Here is a 19,783-nt window from a genome sequence, read left to right as displayed (position 1 = left end):
AAATGAATGTAGCAGTGTATTTTGACTCCATGTTATGTGAAGCAAGGGAGAACTTTATCTAATAAGGAAAAACAACAGACCTATAATAGTGGAGTAAGCACTTTTCCTATGCATTCCTGTGGATATTTCTGTGGGCACTGTTCTTCTATATCAGCATCTATTTTTTTACTTCTAAATCCATAAGATATGTGGTTGCCAGCCAACATCCTTTTACTGTTGATCTGAAATACTACTGAATGAATTTCTTTGTTGATCTGCATTTATTACATTTCTGTTCTCTGGAACAGTCTACTTTACATCTCTCTTGAATAGCTAAATTTTTAGAAATTCAAATATTGTGTCCATAAGGGCCTTCTACCTTCCAGTTACTCAGTGTCCATTTATGGAAGTAAACATATCATATAAACCTTTTTCAGTTTGAATTATGCTAAAAATAGAAGAACACATTTAATAACAAGTTACGTTAAACTAAAACCATAACACAAAACCAAGCTATAACATTTTAGAATTAGTAACCTTTATCATAGTCAAATTTTGTAGGCTAAGTACCGTAACTAGTGAACTATGTTTTTACCACATTTATTGTATAGCTCTCTTATAAAGAAAGGGAAATGTGTACATAGATGTAAAGATTTTAAAATGCATGTTATGCTTTTTTTATAGGATCAACAGCTAAGCTACTTAAGACAGCAACTGGAGAAATTAAAACTTGAAAAAAATGAAACAGAACTTGAAACACAAGCAATAAATAGCACAATTCAACAGCTTGGGGATCAGAATGCCTTGCTAAGGGCACAGGAAAGTAAGTCATTTTGGTAATCTCTATTTATATACATAATCATCAATGATAAAGCAACACAACAAATCTATATTACGCATATCATAATTTACTTAATTTGTGTAGAGTTGTTTGGAATTTTTTTTAATTATGAAACATATAATAAAAGATTCTTGATACAGCATTGGAAGAATCAGATGATGAGTCAACTTCAGAATGAGTAGTATTAATGTAAATTTATGAATATATGAATGAATATATTATTTATGGATATACTATTAGATTTTTCCTGCAATTTTAGCATTAATTAGCGATTCTAAGTTTTTATAGTTTGCAACACTTCGAATGATCAGCTTGTGAGGTATTTAATGTGATACTCAGTGAAATACAAGGCCGATTTCTTTTTTTAGTATTGAAATAAGAAAAATTTTATTTTACTATTTTTTTTTGTTTAAAAATACTAAAAATTACTGGTTACTGTCATTGTTCTGTTACTATTAATTTGCTATATCTTTAATTTTTTATATTTAAAGCAAAGAAAATAAAATGTTTATATTAATAGAAAAATGTTGATTAAAAAACAATAGTGAAAAACTGTTTTATTACTTTAGCATTATCATCAGGCAGTGGTAGTGGAAGTGAGAATAATAGTGGTCTTACCAGTGAATTGGACTCTACTAAACAAGAACTTGAACAATTGAAGAAAAAATATAAGGAGCTTGAACAAGAACTGCAAGGAAAAAGTTTAATGCTAGAAAAATATGTGAGTATACTTGCTTTGAAAAACATCATTCTGAATTTGTTGAAAATGATTGTCTGCCATTTCCATAATTATATATAATTACATATATAATATAAAAGTAGATAGACAAATACTGAGAGATAGTGTGTATGTAGGTGAAATTCAGCAAGAGAATGTGCAAACATCATGACCTAAGTAACAGAATGTTATGTGATAGCAGGTACCAGATATGCTAATAAAAGTGTCATGGACACTGATATTTGCTGTTGTGTTCATGCACAATAGTGTCTGGATTGTATTAAGAATGGTTCAACAACCAGAAAACATCCATTCAACATTAGTCCTGTGGTTAGAGATAGCTTGTTTATGTGAGAGGGTGATAGAAGGTTGAAAGGATTGTACAGATTTATAAATAGGTCTCAGTAGATCAAATGGCAGCACAATACAACAGTGATATGCAAAGAAGTATATTAGAATGCATAGTGCATTGTACCCCTTCATAGATGAGGTATAGCAGCAAACAGCCTCACTGGGCTCCATTCTGACAGCTAAAAACAAGCAGCTATAGGCACAGTAGCCACAGGAACACCAACACTGGTGATTTGTGGAGTAGTGAAAGAGACCACTTGATCTAACAAATCTCATTTCCAGTTGTGCCACATTTCAACATGGCAGGCTGCTGGTTGAAATGTGATGGTGAGGGAGGTGTTTTATAACACATATTAGATCCCCTGATACAGTGGATCAATGTCTGAATGCCACAGCCTACTTGAATACTGTTGCCAACAAGGTGCATCTCTTCATGCTCACAGTTTATCCATCTGGCAATGGTTACTTCCTGCAGGATGATGAACCGTGTTACATGATATGCTCATTTGGGCATGATTCCAGGATTGTGAAGAGGAATTTACCACACTCTACTGGCCCGCCCATTCACCAGGTCTTAACTCGATTGAGCATCTGTGGGATGAGTTGAAATGAGCTTTGCAGCAGAGATGCAATGTCATCCAATCTGAGGCAACTATGGGATGTGATTGAATCTGTATAGGTCAGCATCCTTGTGGAACCATTACAAGTGGGATGCTTACTATAAAGATGATAGTCCATACCCCAACGGGAGGTACTGCTTGCATGGACCAGCTTGTTTTCCTGTTTTATTACGTTGATGTACCTAATAAACTTATTTTCTCCATCGGTGTATAATTTTCCCATAATACTTATTATTTACAGTAGAACGTCGGTTATCCGGAATAATTTGAAAGGCTGATCTTTCTTCTTTTTTTTTTTTTTTTTTTATTAGCGATAGTACAGCAAGTTCCAGTTGTAGCGGTGATGTTTGAAAATTGAATTGTGATTATAATAAGAGAAAGATCAAGTTTACTACCTGTTTATAACAGATTGTACAAACAAAAAGCCCAATAAACCGAAAACTGCAAATTGTTTTTATTGTTTTATGATTTCAGATTAATTTAGCTCCAGATTCGTTAAGAATAATATTGGCCCGAAACTGTGCAATTTATTATTTTCTCAATTTTTTATGGAAAAATGTGAACGAAAAGAAAACGTGTAGTTTTAACATTGCAACAAAACACTGAAATTATTAATAGAATTAGAAAAGGTGAAAATTTAGGAAATCTCTCCAAAGAGTTTAATGTGGGGACTTTAATTTACGACATCAAGAAAAATTCCAATGCTATAACAGAATTTGTATCGATTATGGATAGTGAAGGCAGATCTAGCAGGAAAAAGACTGTTGAAACCTGAAAATGCCGCTTTAGAGAGTGCACTCACTCTACTTTTTTTTGTTTTCTTCAGAGTGAAGTTTAGGTGAACCAGTGTCTGGCCCAATGTTGTGTGAAAAAGCATTGGATTTTAATCGAAAATTAAGAAGTAATGAAGATTTTAAGGCAAGCACAGGTTGGCTGAAAAACTTTAAACTGAGACATGGTATAGTTGAACTAGATATTCAAGGTGAGAAACTTTCTGCAGACGAATTGGCAGTGGTGACCTTTAAAAGTAAGTTTGCTTCAGTTGATAAGATGGGCTTATTATGGAAAGCATTACTAAGAAAAGTCCTAGCCACTAAAAGAAATGCCTGTACCAAGTTTTAAGATGAGAAAAGAGCGAGTTACAATTGCTATGTGTGAAAATGCCACTGGGATGCACAAATTGTCCGTGCTCGTTATCATGGAAAAGATTTAAAAATCTTTCTAATTTTCCTGTTTTGTATAAAAATCATAAAAATGCCTGGATGGATGTTTGTTTTCCGAGACTGGTTTATAATTTATTTTTTATTTAATTAATCTTATTTAATTTAATCATAACATAAGATTAAATTTATTTAATCTTACCAGAAAAATTATCTAGAAAATTCTGGTTTGATTATCCGGAAAATTTAGCTATCCGGAAGAGGTCTGACATCAATTATTTTGGATAACTGACGCTCTACTGTATTTGTATATTTTGCATTATACTGTATCTATCTAAATAATGTTTAAAATTAAAATAACATAGCACAGACAAAGAACAAAAATTGTTATAAATTATAATACAAATACAGCTTTTACTATAATTGGCTTGTGATGGCTTGTTGTATTACCTGGGTACCTGCCCGCCCACTGATGATGAAGCCGCATAGCTTCGAAACGATCGTCTGGGTGATGGTACCGCTGAAAATAAATAACAGTAGTCTTCTCTACTAGAGAAGCGTTATTTATTTGAAGTAATGCAATAGTAGCTATCTCATTGTGAAGGCAGCCACAATATGAGATACAATTAAAACGATGCCCTCTACGCTACATATGCAGTTCAAGTTTATGGGTTAACTATGGGTTACACCGATACTATATAGTTAATTATCAAAACCCATAAGGATTATGCCCTGTGCATTTCATTTCCAAAATACAAATACAGATAAATTAAAGTACAAACTACAATACACTTTGGGGGGGGAGTAAGAGGGGGGTACAACTGTACATCCTCATATTTGAACCACCATCTTGAAACAAGATGGGTGCCATTTTGTCAGAAAATAAAATGAAGGATATTTCAAATACTAGTGATATTAACTATTTAACAATCTGGTTTTCCCCCTAAAAAAATGCTGCAAAACTGTCATGTTTTTTTAGCCTATGTCTGTGACTCCACCCAGATAAAATTTCTGTTTACAGTCTGATGGAATCAAGGTCAAGGTGTGTTTGGTTTAATTGTGGTCTCCAGGGTTTCCCCTAATGTGTGTTGTTGTGTTGAGTGCCAGCACCCGGCAACTTCGCAGCCAGGTGGCAGGGGGGGACACTTGGTCTCCTGCCCCCTGATTTCCAACCTTGGCCATGAGAAGGCGTGCCAGAGACTACTTTTTACTAGAGACTTTTACTGGGGCTATCATGCAAGCCTGGGAGACCCAAGGTGTTTAGGGAAAGGAAGTGGAGATAAGAGAAGTGGGATTGGAAGGGAAAGTTGGATAGAAGATAAGGGGAAGAAGAAATAGACATCCCCTGAAATAGAACAGTAAAGTTTACAATAGTTTATAGAAATAGTGTATAGTGAACCATATTCTATTTATATTTAAACTCTGTTCTAAAGAATCTTTGACATATTTGATTAGAGCTGCAAAGCTAGCAACCAAACACTATCAAAAGAAAATTATAACTGCCATATACACTGGTGTTCAAAGAAAGTGCATCACCTCTTAAAATTGTAATTGGCTTCCGAATAGCATAAGTATATAACAATATTTCATACAGATTGCATCAGATAAGATTGACATGCGTAGATGATGATGCAATATTGCATCAGCTATTACTTCCAGCTATATAAGTACGTTCTGCAAGAGTTGCACTCATTCCTTGCTTGTGTCAGGATGGTGAGTTACGTGCAGTTGATGCCACGAAGAAAGAGTGCTATTATTGCTTTACATGAACCACCATCTCGAAACAAGGAAGGATGTTCTTCCCATCATATTGTTTATAGAGTGTCTTGTAATCAGTCAACAGTGAGTATGATTTCTTTCCTTAACTCAAGAATACTGGTTCTGCTGATAGTAAAAAAGGAACAGGATGCAAACAAGTCTCTATGCCAAACAGGACCGCGTTTTGAAGCGCTTATTCCTTAAAACCGTAAAGCTTCTTCATCTGAGCTGAAAAGAAAATGGGAAGAACATACAGGAGTAGTAGCAAGTGCAGTAACAGTCAGAAGATGTCTCTTCAAAAATGGACTTGTAGCCCATCATCCTAAGAAAAAGCCCCTCTTCACACAAAAAATGAAAAAGGCCTGATTAATTTGGTGTAAGGAGCATGTCAAATGGACCCCAAGCAGTGGAAGACAGTTATTTTCTCGGATGAGAAGAAAATCAACCTGCATGGCTCTGATGGGAGACAAACGATTCGCCGTAGACATGGTGAAGAGTACCATCCAGACTGTATGGTGTCTACAGTGAAATTCCCTACCAGCCAAATGATATGGGGATGCATTTCGTATCGCAGAGTAGGTAACCTGCAGTTTATTAAAGGTTCCGTAAATGCCAATGGTTACCTGGCTATATTGGAAGGCAAATTGCTGTCAATCATTAGAGACCATTTCAACCCGCCAAGTAACTGCATCTTTTAGGACAACTCTGCTCCTTGTCATCGGGCAAAAAGTGTAAGTAGGCACTTCTGTAGTTACTTGAGCTTTTACCGAAGCATTAGAGGTTTGACAGTAATATGTTTACATTTGTTACAGGTGAAAAAATGGTTGGAAGAATGGTCCATTACTTAGCTGGCCAGGAAACTGCTTGGATTTGAATCCTATAGTGAACTGTTGGCATCGTGTGGAATCTGCAGTTGACAGAAAGAAACCAAAGACCCTTTGTGAACTTCAGGAAACCATAATTCATGTTTGGAACTATGAACTATCAGTTGATTATCTTCAGAAATTGATCTTGTCAATGCTTTGACGGTGTGCTGCTGTCATCAGGGTCAGAGGCAGTTCAACTAAATATTAGTTTGCACTTGGTGAACTTTTCATATTGTTTTCCATTTAAAATGATAAACTGAAGCAAATTGAGAGCTTCTGATAATATTTCAGCCAATTGTCATGTTTACCAAAACTGTTGTATAAAGATTGCAAATGCTCATTTTGGAATATTTTGTGAGCACCTGTCAAATATTAGTAGTAGTAGTAGTGGCATGTGATGCAAGAAAGCAAGTGTATGAGCTTATACAGCATCAGCCAAAAAAAAAATTTCATAAAACCATTCCCTCTAAATGTTTGTCCAGTTCCTCCTTAAATTTATTTAACCTATAAACTTCCACGACGACAGATGGAAGTTTGTTCCTGCAATTAAACTCCTGCTGGCTAAAGGCAAATTTCTGCACATCTATTCTACATCTGTCTTTTCTTAATTTGAATTTATGCCCCCTTAAGTTCGTAATCTGAACAAGTGGAAGAATCCCATCAGAATTCATCGTGCTCAACCCATTCAAGGCCTTATACACTTCAATCAGATCAGATCACTGTGCAGGTGCCTAGTCTCCTGCCACTGCAATTTGCAGAACTTAAGCCTCTCTTGGTAAGAGGATCCCTTCATTCCCCTCACCAAAAATCTTGTTGCCGTTCTCTGCACATGTCCAAGCAAATCTACATCCTTCCTAAAATGAGGCCTCCAGAACTATACGCAGTACTCAAGGTGTGGCCTGACCATTGCCTTATACAGAGGGACAATCACCTCCTTTTCCCTGCTAGCAAAATTCCTATATATCATTGACAAAACCCCAATGACAGCCTGTCTGCATTGTTCAGAAAACTTCATATCTGACTGCACAATTACTACCAGGTCTTTTTCATTTTCTACCACCTTAAGTGTAGTACCACACAGTTGGTACATTTCTCTGGGGTTACTTCTACCCATATGCAGTACTTTGCATTTGTCAAGGTTAAACTTCAGTTGCCACTTCTCAGCCCATCTGCGCAAGTTTTCTAGATCCTGTTGCAGTAGCACACTGCCATTACTGTCATTAACAACCCTGCCAACCTTTGTATCATCTGCAAACTTCGACATTAGGCCTGATATACCTTCATCAATATCATTGATAAATATACAAAACAACAGTGGGCCTAACACCAAACCCTGGGGCTCCACTAATAACATTAGTCCATGAAGAGCAGCACCCATTGATTACCACCCTCTGTCTTCTCCCACTTAACCACCCTTTTATCCATTCTAGCAACTTGCCCTTAATACCATTCTGCTCCAATTTGTACAGTAGTCTTCCATGTGCAACAGTGTCAAAAGCTTTCCTGAAATCCAAGTATATGATATCAAAATTATTTTTTGCATCCAGTTCCTTTGTAACCACATTATAGTATCCAATCAGATTTTTCAGACAAGGCTTTCCCTTAACAAACCCACGCTGCATCTGAATTATTACTGCAGTCACAGTCTTGTCTAGATGAACCTGCAATGCATCTTTAAAAAGTGATTCCTTTATTTTCCCCAGAACAGAAGTTTAACTAATTTGTCTGTGATTACTTGTGTCACCCTTAGATTCCCCCCTTTATGAATTGGGGATACATTTGCACATCTCCAGTCCATGGGGACTACCCTTGAATCAAGGATGCTCTCATAATTGTGGCTAAGGGTTTGCTTACTTCCTTTGCTATCTTCTTTAATATAACTGGATAGATCTCATCCACCATGGATGCCTTTCTTATGTTTAACTTCAACAATTTCTCCTCCACTTTGCTCTCACTTATTACAAAATCATTAAGCACTCTGTTACAGTTTGATAAACTCCCAGCATTCTCCTCTCTTATTAACTCCTCGTGAATGTAGATGCAAAATACTGATTCAGATTGTCAGTTACCTGAGCAGGATCATCAACAGTCAAACCATCGGTATCAAGTGGACTAACCTGATTCATCCTCTTCCTTCTAGAGTTTATATAAGTAAAGAAGTCCTTGCAGTTTTTCTAACATCCTTTGCCAAAGATTCTTGTAATCTGCCTTTGATCACAGACTGGCTTATATCTATCATAGGCTTTTATGTTGCCTGATAATTTATATGCATCCCATGCATTTTTCTTCTCTGCCACAAATTTCATTAGTTCATCTGACATCCATTTAGGCCTAAACCTTGAACAGTATTTCTTAATCAGTATGAAAAGCCTAGTAGCTTCCACAATTACTTTCTTGAATGCTTCCCATTTAGAATTTGCTGTTGGTAATGTCATAAGTTGGTCCCACTGTATACAATTTAAAAATTGTCTGTGATCACTGTAGTTATGTGCCATCTTTAAACAAAATGACCGCCATTCAATATAAGCACTACCTGTTTAGAACTCATGTTTGTTTTGTCAGATCCCAGCCAAAATTACAGTATGGGGGGGGTAATAAGAAAGGAGTACAGCTATCAAGTATATTCTCACTGTTTAAAACCACCATCTTGAAACAAGATGGATGCCAATAGAATTAGAGGGAATTAGTTTGAAAGTCTTCTGCTTAGAACCCAATTGAAACAAAATTTACAGGTCTTAATGGGAGCGTATGGAGTATATCAGGTGAGTAGGTTATGAGAGCACAAATTGTGGCAGTGTTTTTATTTTGATCTGCCTGCTTGAAACAAGGTGGTCATTAGTTATTAGAACTCATGTTTGTAGTTCATTTCAGACCAAATTTGCAATATTTGTTACACATCCAATGATGTTAAAGTAACTGGAATAACTATTTTCAGAAGAAAAGCTCAGACATTTTAATTTTTTTATTATATTTCATAGTAATCAAATGACAAAAGCAAACATACTGATACCAGTAAAGAAATCTTCCTATATGCATTCCTGTGAAAAATTAGCATTAGGAGAGGTATATGATGCAAGAAAGCAAGCTTATACAGCATAAACCAAAAAAAAAAAAAAAAAAACCCTTCCCATTTCACCCATCCATTCACTCCAAAAGTTTGCCTAGTTCTGCCTTGAATTTATTTAAGCTGTCAACTTCCACAATGACAGATGGAAGTTTGTTCCAGCAATCAACCACCTGCTAGCTAAAGGCAAATTTCTGCACATCTATTCTACAACTGTCTTTCCTCAATTTGAATTTATGCCCACTCAGGTGCATAATCTGAGCAAGAATAAGCACAGGCAGCTATTACTGCATGATGAAATAGAGTATCCAAATTATGATTATAGGAAAAAACACCATTGGACACTTGGATGGGTAGAATTAAAAATAGTTAAGAAAGAAAGTATTTGGGGGGGGGTATGATACAGGCAGACATTAAAAATGTCTCCCTGTAAGGCTTGTTGTCTTGATGATTTATCATTTAATTGTTAGTTGCATTCAATTGTTGAGATGTGAAGGTTATAATTCCACTCTATAAGGCAATTGTGAGACCACATTTGGAGTACTTTGTTTAGGTATGGAAGCTACACCTCAAAAAAAGACATTGAGTTTTGTGAAAAAGTCCAAAGATGAAGACAGGCATTGCATCTGTTAAGTTTGGTTAAAGATATCCATATAAGGAGAGCTTGGTAACTAGGTACTTTAGAAGAAATCTCATTAAAGTTTTTGAGGTGTGCTGAGGTGTGTGTTGTTCATGCTGTTGAGGGACTCTAAAACCAGGAGGCATAATTTCGAACTAAGGGTCATAGCCTGGATTGTATGAAGTTTTTCTTTATCAAGCATGTTGTTTATTGGAATAAGTTGTCTCCATGAGTAATCGAGGCTAACAGTTTAAGGAAGTTCATTGGCCTATGAAAAACACTCTGTGCCCCCTTTCTGTAAGGGGGATGCATAGGGGGTTTTTTTTGCTGGTGCACAAAAGTCTCTGGCTTCCCTACATTTATGGCCAATACTTTTAAATATATTGGTAGATTGTTTTAAACCAATACAATTGAATTTTACCTCACACATATTTTCTTTACATTTTATTAGTCCGTTGTGTGATTTGGAGATATTTCTTTTTTTTGTTTTCTGATGTTAAACCAATAGCGCAGCTAGATTACAAACTCTTTGAAGCTTTTTACCAAAAAGTCCAAAAATCTATTAAAATTCTAGTCTCTATTACACATTAAATTGCAGTTTTGGGTTAAAGTTTAAGAATTTAGATATTAGATTCAGAGTTGTAAAGTGAACTAGGTTTCCATTTGTTAGCTGCATTTATTGCAAATATAGTTTAAGTTCAAAAGCCTTCAAATATATTTACCATCTTCATTAATAAATTTTGGCACTGATTTATTTTTAATCTTTATGAATAACTGCACTTCTTTTAAGTGATATCGGTTTCAATGCTCTTTATCTGCTTAGCCATCATACTTCTGAGTGATGAAATATATCTGCATAGGTCTCCCCTCCATCAATATCTTTTAAAATATCCTGAAACTATCCATTGTTCAGAGCTCTAGATCATAGGAAATTGACTACTTACAACACAACACTTTTCACCATATGATTCATCTTTGTTGCTTTATCACAGAAACTTTGCTGGTATCTGATGCATTAGCACATTACTAAGCTCATATGTGACATACATTGTTTGATCTCTTCAACAAATAAAGTGGTTTATTTGTTTTTCTTCCCTACCCAAATAGAAAGCTTTGTCTGTTTGTGATTTGCTGTAATTTATTGAGGCTGCTTTCAGTTTGGCAATAACTCACATAAGCAGCATGAACAAATCCATTCATACTAGTTGCTGTTACTCTTCAGTAATATGAAAGTCCAGTTGAACACCTAGGCATAATTATTAATTATACTCTATTCACATTTATCATTGTGTATACTGACATCTCTTAGTGAGTCAAATCAAATCAAAGCTTAATCAAAGTAGATTTAAAGTTATTGCATATACATATGTTTTTAAATGTTCATGTTTGCCACAATAAGCGACGTACAAGTTGTTATTATTGATCTGTTTTTTTATGAAAACTGTTGTACCTTATTATGTGTTCATTGTCCTGATAAAATAAATCTTATGGGCTATGGATATTAGGTTATATATCTCTGCTTTGAAGTCTTAACATTGGTCAAAATTAATTACTAATATAATTTTGAGGAACATTAGTTTTGTAATATTGTGCTGCATAATAATACTGGTTTATCTCTTTCAATTAGCAAGATCAACGAATAAAACAAACTACTGCCCAGAAGGAGAGTAATGATAGACTAGATACAATTAAATTACAACATAAAACAATAGAAGAGCTGAAAAAAACAGTAAGCAGGTTAGAAGAGGAGATACAAAGCTTGAAAACTAAGAACAATCAGCAAAAGGTATGTAAAGGATTTTTTTATTGTCAAGTAATCTTTATTAATTAACTATTATTATTATTATTATTATTATTATTATAGCAAGTAATATATTTTTACACTAGATATTATTATTAAATCCAGCTGAGTAGGTTTCTTTTGTCAGTAATATTTTTTAAATTATAGCAGGTCACTACATATTTTATTCTTTTAAAATATAAAGAGTATAAACACATTTCTTTCAAATTGCTTGATTTGGTTTAGAAGGTTTTTATAGTTAAGTCTTAAAGTACTGTCTGTTTTCTCATAATTAATTTATCCAGTACTCACCTCTTGATTCTTATTTATAACTTTTTGAAGTTCATAAGAAGGTAAAAGTGAAAGGTCTAAAATTATATTAATAATTAAAATTATGCTCAGAGGAAGAAGTGTACCTCTTTTTTTCCCCTGGTTGTCATTCATAAATCACTGTGTAAACAAGAAGAATTAAAACCATTGGGTTTAGAAGCCAAGAGTCTAAGCAAAGAACTTTTGGTATATTCATGATCAGTTGGCTAAGTAGTTCAGTGTGAAGGTAAGATTTATATAGAATTCTATATAGTAATTCTAGCTCTCTTGATGTGTCATGTTTAAACAGGTGGGAATTTAAAATGCGTGAGGCTCCATATTGTTGAAAGACCAGCCGGTAGTCTCATGTTTAATGGTTCCAGTGATGTATTATGCCAAAACCATTCTAAATAACAAATATTAAACAAAACAAAATAAACTATAAAATACTTGATTAACATCACGAGATAAGACTCGGTTGCGATTTTAAGCTTTCCGAGAAATATGTAGCTATCTGCTCAGAAGTTGAACAAACAAAATATTTTAAAATCAACATGATTTGTAAACTCCTGTTAGATTGAAAAAAAGATAGGTAAAACATGTAATTATTTACCTTTAGAGAGGGAAATTTTTAATGTTTTATTTTTTTATAATTTCATAAATTTAAAAAATTTTAAAACATACCACAAAATCTTTTTCTGTGTACTACTGGTTGAGAAACACTGACCTTGAGAATGCTGCATGGTGGGATGGGGTAACCAATGGGAGAAGAGGGATGTGGGTCACATGGTACAGTGGGCAGGGAAATTACGTCACTACAAATGCAAAAATAAATAAATACATAGTCCATTTCCTGATTAGATATCAATCAGTGCATTTTGACAGGTGTGGCTTTTATGTAGAAAAGATTTGACTTACTCTATCATACCTCTACATTTTACATAGAAAAGCCACTTACTTGCCAACCCCCCATAAATGGGGGTTGGTGAGCAAAGTGAGCAGGGGGCAAAGCTCCATAGTTTTTATTAAAACTAGTATATTGTTTGTTAAAATATTTAGATTTTAACTTCTGTACGTACCCAGTTACCATTACTTGGATATGATTTCTAGGATCTTAATGAAGAAGCAGACAGGATTCTAGTGGAAAAGCAAAAAATACAAGATGAGCTAGAGACAATACGGCAAGAACAAGATGACCTTTTAATACTTTTAACAGAGCAGGATAATAAAATGTCATTATACAAGAAAAAACTACAGGAATTGGGAGTTAAGGTAAGGTGTGATGATTAAATGCTTAATATAATTGTTAAAAAACATCAAATCTCAAATACAGTGAAATCTTGATTTAAGGTTTTCCTACATTTATATACATTTAGAATTTTACATATGAAACTCTAGTTAGCATATGCAACTTTTACTGTAATTTATTTATTGTGTGGTCATATGGGTCATCAGTAGTAACACCTGATTCAATTTTGTGGAAATATTGTAATTTTGGCTATTATTTTATGAACATCTTCTCTTTTGGCCACTTAAAGGACAGAAGAATAGATGCTCTTTATGATATTACATGCTTAACGTTGTGATGTATGCAGTATAAATAAGTTTCAAAATATCTCAATCCTTCATACTTTAATACTATTTGTAAAATATAGAGATTAACTCATACCTTTTTTATAGGAATTTCTTCGGCCTGACACTCACATCAAATTAATCCAATTAATACATTATATAAAACAAAATTTAGGACACAATATTATGGTTTAAAATTGTTAACATGCAGGGATTTCTTAAAAATAATCCTGTATTCAATTTCCATAATCTACTCACTGCCAAAAGGAAGAGCAAAGCGAAACCAATGCACATCAACCCACTAAAAACTAAACCACCCAGCAATAATGGACTGGAAATTGAAGACAATTGTCGAATTTACTAAAATATTATAGACTAAACTTCTTAATAAGGGACAAAGTTATTTTGGGGTGGTCCGTGCTCACAAGAAGTAAAGTGACACTTAACAGTCTCCACTCTCTTTTATACTAATAATAAGATTCAATTTAGCGTACCACGACGAGATTATTTTTATTAACCAATGCAAATAATGTTTTTTACACATGCGCATAAAGGTCCATGAGTCGTAAATCGTGTATGGTCTACGTACATTTATAGTGTTAGGGTTTAACTTCATTTCAAGTGTTTTGGCTATTAGGAGTTTTGTATATTCATATTGTGTATTAATTACTCTTGCCTCATTAAAAAGAAACATATGATTCTCATGAACAGGGTATATACATTAGGTACAATTGAGAATATTCAGCGACATGTGAAACAAAAATCAGAATCGGTTTCATTTAATAATAAAAACATTACACAAAAATATTTTATTAAATAAACAATTCGCTAGTATTTTTAAAAACACGGAATTTAAAATTGTTGTGCAACCCATAAGTAAACTCCACACCATATTGAAGTTAATATGGAACGTACCAACATAGTCTATAACATTGCGTGTGGGGAATGTAACTCTTTTTATATTGGTTCTACCCAAAATTACCTTTTATTGTGAATACAACACCAGGCATCCATGAGAACCATATGTTTCTTTTTAATGTGGCAAGAGTAATTAATACACAATATGAATATACAAAACTCCTAATAGCCAAAACACTTGAAATGAAGTTAAACCCTAACACTATAAATGTACGTAGACCATACACGATTTCGGACTTATAGACCTTTACGTGCATGTGTAAATAACATTATTTGCATTGGTTAATAAAAATAATCTCATTGCGGTACGCTAAATTGAATCTTATTATTAGTATAAAAGAGAGTGGAGATTGTTAAGTGTCACTTTACTTCTTGTGAGCACGGACTATCCAGAAATAACTTTGTCCTTTATTAAGAAGTTTAGTCTATAATATTTTAGTAAATTTGACAATTGTCTTCAATTTCCAGTATATTATTGCTGGGTGGTTTAGTTTTTAGTGGGTTGATGTGCATCGGCTTTACTTTGCTCTTCCTTTTGGCAGTGAGTAGATTATGGAAATTGAATACAGGATTATTTTTAAGAAACCCCTATATATTAACAATTTTAAACCATAATATTGTGTCATAAATTTAGTTTTATATAATATATTAATTGGATTAATTTGATGTGAGCATCGGGCCGAAGAACTTCCTATAAAAAGGTATGAGTTAATCTCTATATTTTACAAATAGTATAAATAAGTAGATAGTTATTTCAAGTTTGTTTTAAATTTAAAGCTTTCCTTAAATTTAAGATATAAAAAACTTTTCCCTCATAACATTAAATAGGAATTTTTCTGCTAAAGAAATCATTGAGGAATTGGATAAGCTGCAGTCCTTTGTTTTGCAAGATGTGATAACTTACAGATGAGTGAGTGATAAAAATTTATTTAAAAAACAACAGTCAGAAAAACATTTGTGAAAACATAAAATAAAAATATAATTTTGAAAGGTGATAGCTCCAATTTTTTTTTTTTTTCTGCAGACTGAATTGACTTAATTGAATTGCTTCTATATCAAGGATGGTGAACCATTGGCACACAGTCACCCATGAATAGTTTATATAATAAAAAAATATTTTTTTTTTATTTGAAGATAAAATAGTTTTACATTTGTTGTTTGCTTTATCAACCACATCTGTAAGTGAAAACCATAAGTGTAACTAATCGCAGAATTAATTACACTTATGGTAATCCTTCTGGTACAATGCATAGTGCCTCCATGCAATCAAAATAACAGCATGGGTGAAGGATCAAAAATCAGTTTTCATTTTTAAAATTTTGTGGGAATTATTAAACTATGGCATGTTAAAAGGCACATTCATTTAACTGAATAAAATTCAATTGATATTAGTGTTTCAGATCCACTCCAGGCTTCTGGTCTCAAGACAAGCTATTGTACCATAGAGGTGACTAGAGTCTTCCTAGACAGGTTCTAAATTTGTCAGTGTACAGCCTGTTTCTTCTCTCATTTTATAACCTGTCTCAGTGGTTGGCGTTTAGATGTGTCAGCAACTTAGGATATGTTGCACCAGCATGTCTCAGCAGAGTCCAGAACAAGAATGAAATTCCAAAGTGGATGCGTGAAACATTGACATCAATTGCAATCTCTGTAACCGTGTAATCTTCTTGTTTATATACTTAATTAAATGTATCTTTGTGTATAAAATTCTCTTTTCCATCTCTGGGTGTTGATAAAGAAAAAAATACAGGTGTTGAAAGTATGCCACAGTGATACTGTTCATGTTCACTTCTGTCGCTTGCCACAGTTTTTGCGAGTTGGAGGATTAGAGATCACTACTCTGAAGAGCTTATTCCACCTCATTCCACAGGTGCTCAGTTGTATTAAGGTCTGATAAGGCCATAGTAGGCTGGATTCACTCACGTTCTTGAAACCATTTCTGCATAAGTCTACCTTATCTTGTTGGAAGAACCCATTTACAGGTGGATGCATTGCAGCCATGAATGGATGTGCCTGGTTGGATACAATTTCCAGATAGCCTGTAGCATCCAAATGTGTTCCCTGCGTCATTGCATTGCCACCAAGCAGGATGGATCAATGAAGTTTGACATACTTTTCATGATAAGGGGAAGTCTTCCCCTTGTCATGAAAAGCAGGAACCAGGATTCATCAGACCAAGCAACATTTTTCCAATCATCCAATGTTGGTGTTCCTGAGTCCATGTTAACTGTACTTTCTTGTTTTTGCTGACAGGAATGGATCCATTCGTTTTGGGACTCTGATACCCCATTTGTGACAAGGTATGATGTGTAGACTTTCTGTCACTCTGTACAAGTCTTGTCAGCATCTGTTGGCCTCTCATATCAACAAACTGTTTCCTACTGCAGGATTACTGTCGGCTGGATGTTATTTGGTTATTGAACAAAACTCAATATATCCAAGACACAGTGATACTTTATATCCCAACATGATGCTCACATTAGCCTGTCTGCAGCTGATTACTATATCATTTTCAAAGTTATATAAATCTTTCATCTTGCCCATTCTACACACATGGCATCCCTATATATCTGCCCACATTCTTTATATCACTTGGTACAAGCATGACGGTGGGAAAATGAAATTGTTAATATCCCCACCTGTGAAATAATGATAAAGATTTATATAAAATATGTGATTAAGGTAACACTGGAAAATAACTGTAATATGTACTTTAATCAGTTCACTGGATGTACTTGTCATGACTGTTTGTCATGTCTAGTGTATGAAACAAGTACACTGATGAGCCAAAACATTATGACCAGCGAGTTGTTATGCAAATCAAAGCAACTGTAGGTGAACTACGGCGTGTGCGCGGGTTGGGACATGGTAAAAAAAACACCCGATACTGAGCGTTAAACAGTGTTATTCTTGTTCTTCAGATGGAAAAGGCAGTGGACTTAGGCAAGTTTAACAAAGGCCAAATTGTAATGGCCAGACGACTGGGTTAGAGCATATCCGAAATGGTACGGCTGGTGGGATGCTCATGGTCAGCCGTATTTAGTACCTACTGAAAGTGGTCCGAGGAGGGGCAACCCACAAACTGCCGGCAAGGTGTTGGATGACCACGGCTCATTGATGCTCGGGGTAAGAGAAGGCTCTCACGGATGGTACAGGCAACAGAAGCGTGACTGAGGTGCATCTATCCGATAATTGGAATGCTGGTGACAAGAGTAATTCTGTCACAACACACATTACATCAAACCCTGCTGAAAATGGGGCTGCATAGCTGCAGGCTGCTCTGAGTACCCATGCTACCCACGGTTCACCGGCGACAGCGCCTACAATGGACACACGAGCATCAAAACTGGACCTTGAGTGATTGGACAAAGGTCGTCTGGTCTGATGAATCACATTTCCTGTTGCACCATGTGGACGGCCAGGTACATGTGCATCATTTGCCTGGGGAAGTGATGGCGCCTGGATGCACCGTGGAACGAAAACAAGCCGGTGGCTGTGGTGTCATGCTTTGGGCGATGTTCTGCTGGGATACCCTGGGTCTCGTCATTCATGTGCTGGGCACTCTGATGTCTATCACCTACCTAAACATCATTGCTGACCAGGTACACCCTTTCATGGCAACTGTCCTCCCCTCTGGCAGTGCCATCTTTCAGCAGGATAATGTGCCATGCTACACTGCCCGGATTGTTCAAGACTGGTTTGCGGAACATGAGGAGGACTTTCGGGTATCGTCCTGGCCTCCAAATTCTCCAGACATCAATCCCATTGAGCATCTGTGGTTTGTGTTCTAACAGCAATTCTGATCTACAGCATCTCAACCACGGCCCTTACAGGAGTTAAAGGATCTGATGGTTACATGTTGGTACCAGATACCACAAGACACATTTAGAAATCTTGTAGCATCCATGCCTCGCAGGGTACGAGCTGTTTTGGCTGCATGTGGAGGACCATCATCATATTAGGTAGGTGGTCATAATGTTTTGGCTCATCAGTGTATATTCATTATGGGGCTTACCTTACTTTTCCCGATAGGTATGACAAAATCATTTACCATGAAATTTATCTGAGTGCGAGTTCCTTTTATGAATATCATACTTTTTGAAAATATTTCCCAGTCAACTCATTAAATATCAGTATTTCTAATTGACACTTGGGACTGTTTAACTCTGAAATTCAGATTGTGTTTATAAGAAATTACATGAAAAATTTTTGTATTTTTTTTTTTATAGATTATTGATGAAGAAGAATTTACAGTTGAAGATACTGAACCTGATGAAACAGAAAATTAATATAAATACCTCTACTAACAAAAACCATAAATCCTTAGAGACATATCTGCTAATAATTTTGGTGAAACGTCACCAATGTATAGTTAATTATCTATGCAAGCTTGTAGATTTTAAATTACATTGTAGTTGATAATGTATTTTTAATAGATGCCTTTAATTCTTAATGGAAACTAGGAAGGTATTTTGCAAAGCTGTTATAGAGAAGCATATCTGATGCTGTTAAACTGGGAGATTAATCAGCTGTGGATACATGATAATTATGTTTTATAACAAATTTTAAAAACAAAATGGCAGAAAATCTTTCCTGTCTTGATAATTCATCCTTTTGTTTATGTAGGAATTAATATGTAAAAATTAATTTTCCTTATCATACAGATGCTTTAAGAGATTATTTATTTATTTATTGCTTATTTCAAATATCATCTATTTATATTTTCATTATTAATATTGTACATTTATTGTGGACAGTTTAATTTTGTTTTTTTTTTTTTTTCCATTTTGAAAATCTTGAATTATATGAATGAGTTATTGGTATTTGGTGCCTAGTGAATCAGTATATTCTAATGATGTATATGGTATTTTTAATTTATTTTTAATGATGCAAAAATGAAAGTTTTTTAACCCTGGGAATGCAGAACAGCATACACCGGATGCCCCTTGAATCCCGTTGACATGTAATATAAATTGTGTGTGGTGTAGTTTGCCTCTTCCTGAAATGCCATGGAATATCTAGTCAGGCAATGCCAAACAAACTTTTATTATTGTCTACTTCAATGTAAACATGATATAATGAGATGACATAATTTTAATAATGAAATTTTAAAAAAATCTGTTTTCTTAATCTCATCTTCAGGATCGCTTGCTGTCTGGGCTGCAGGCAGCTACCATATTTGCACATCTGAATATAGCTCTGCTGGACCACTTTTACTCAGAATAATA

The 19,783-nt window shown here is 34.8% G+C and overlaps 1 protein-coding gene across 1 annotated transcript in view; it reads left to right on the top strand.

Moving 5' to 3' along the window:
* The window catches only part of LOC150083570 (general vesicular transport factor p115-like), a 114,960-nt gene extending 96,116 nt beyond the window's left edge, over positions 1-18,844 (top strand). Inside the window, exons 17-21 of the mRNA XM_090378525.1 lie at positions 664-802; positions 1,390-1,541; positions 11,604-11,762; positions 13,176-13,337; positions 18,785-18,844. Coding sequence (XP_090234651.1) covers positions 664-802; positions 1,390-1,541; positions 11,604-11,762; positions 13,176-13,337; positions 18,785-18,844 — 672 coding nt within the window. The remainder of the gene's footprint in view (positions 1-663; positions 803-1,389; positions 1,542-11,603; positions 11,763-13,175; positions 13,338-18,784) is intronic.
* Positions 18,845-19,783: the final 939 nt, after the last annotated feature.

This window comes from Mastigoproctus giganteus, chromosome 7 (genome assembly GCF_048544385.1).
Source record: "Mastigoproctus giganteus isolate SK-2022 chromosome 7, ASM4854438v1, whole genome shotgun sequence".
In the NCBI taxonomy this organism is placed as follows: Eukaryota; Metazoa; Arthropoda; class Arachnida; order Uropygi; family Thelyphonidae; genus Mastigoproctus; species Mastigoproctus giganteus.
The sequence above is the reverse complement of the archived record's forward strand: the minus strand, read 5'-3'. Positions and strand labels throughout refer to the sequence as shown.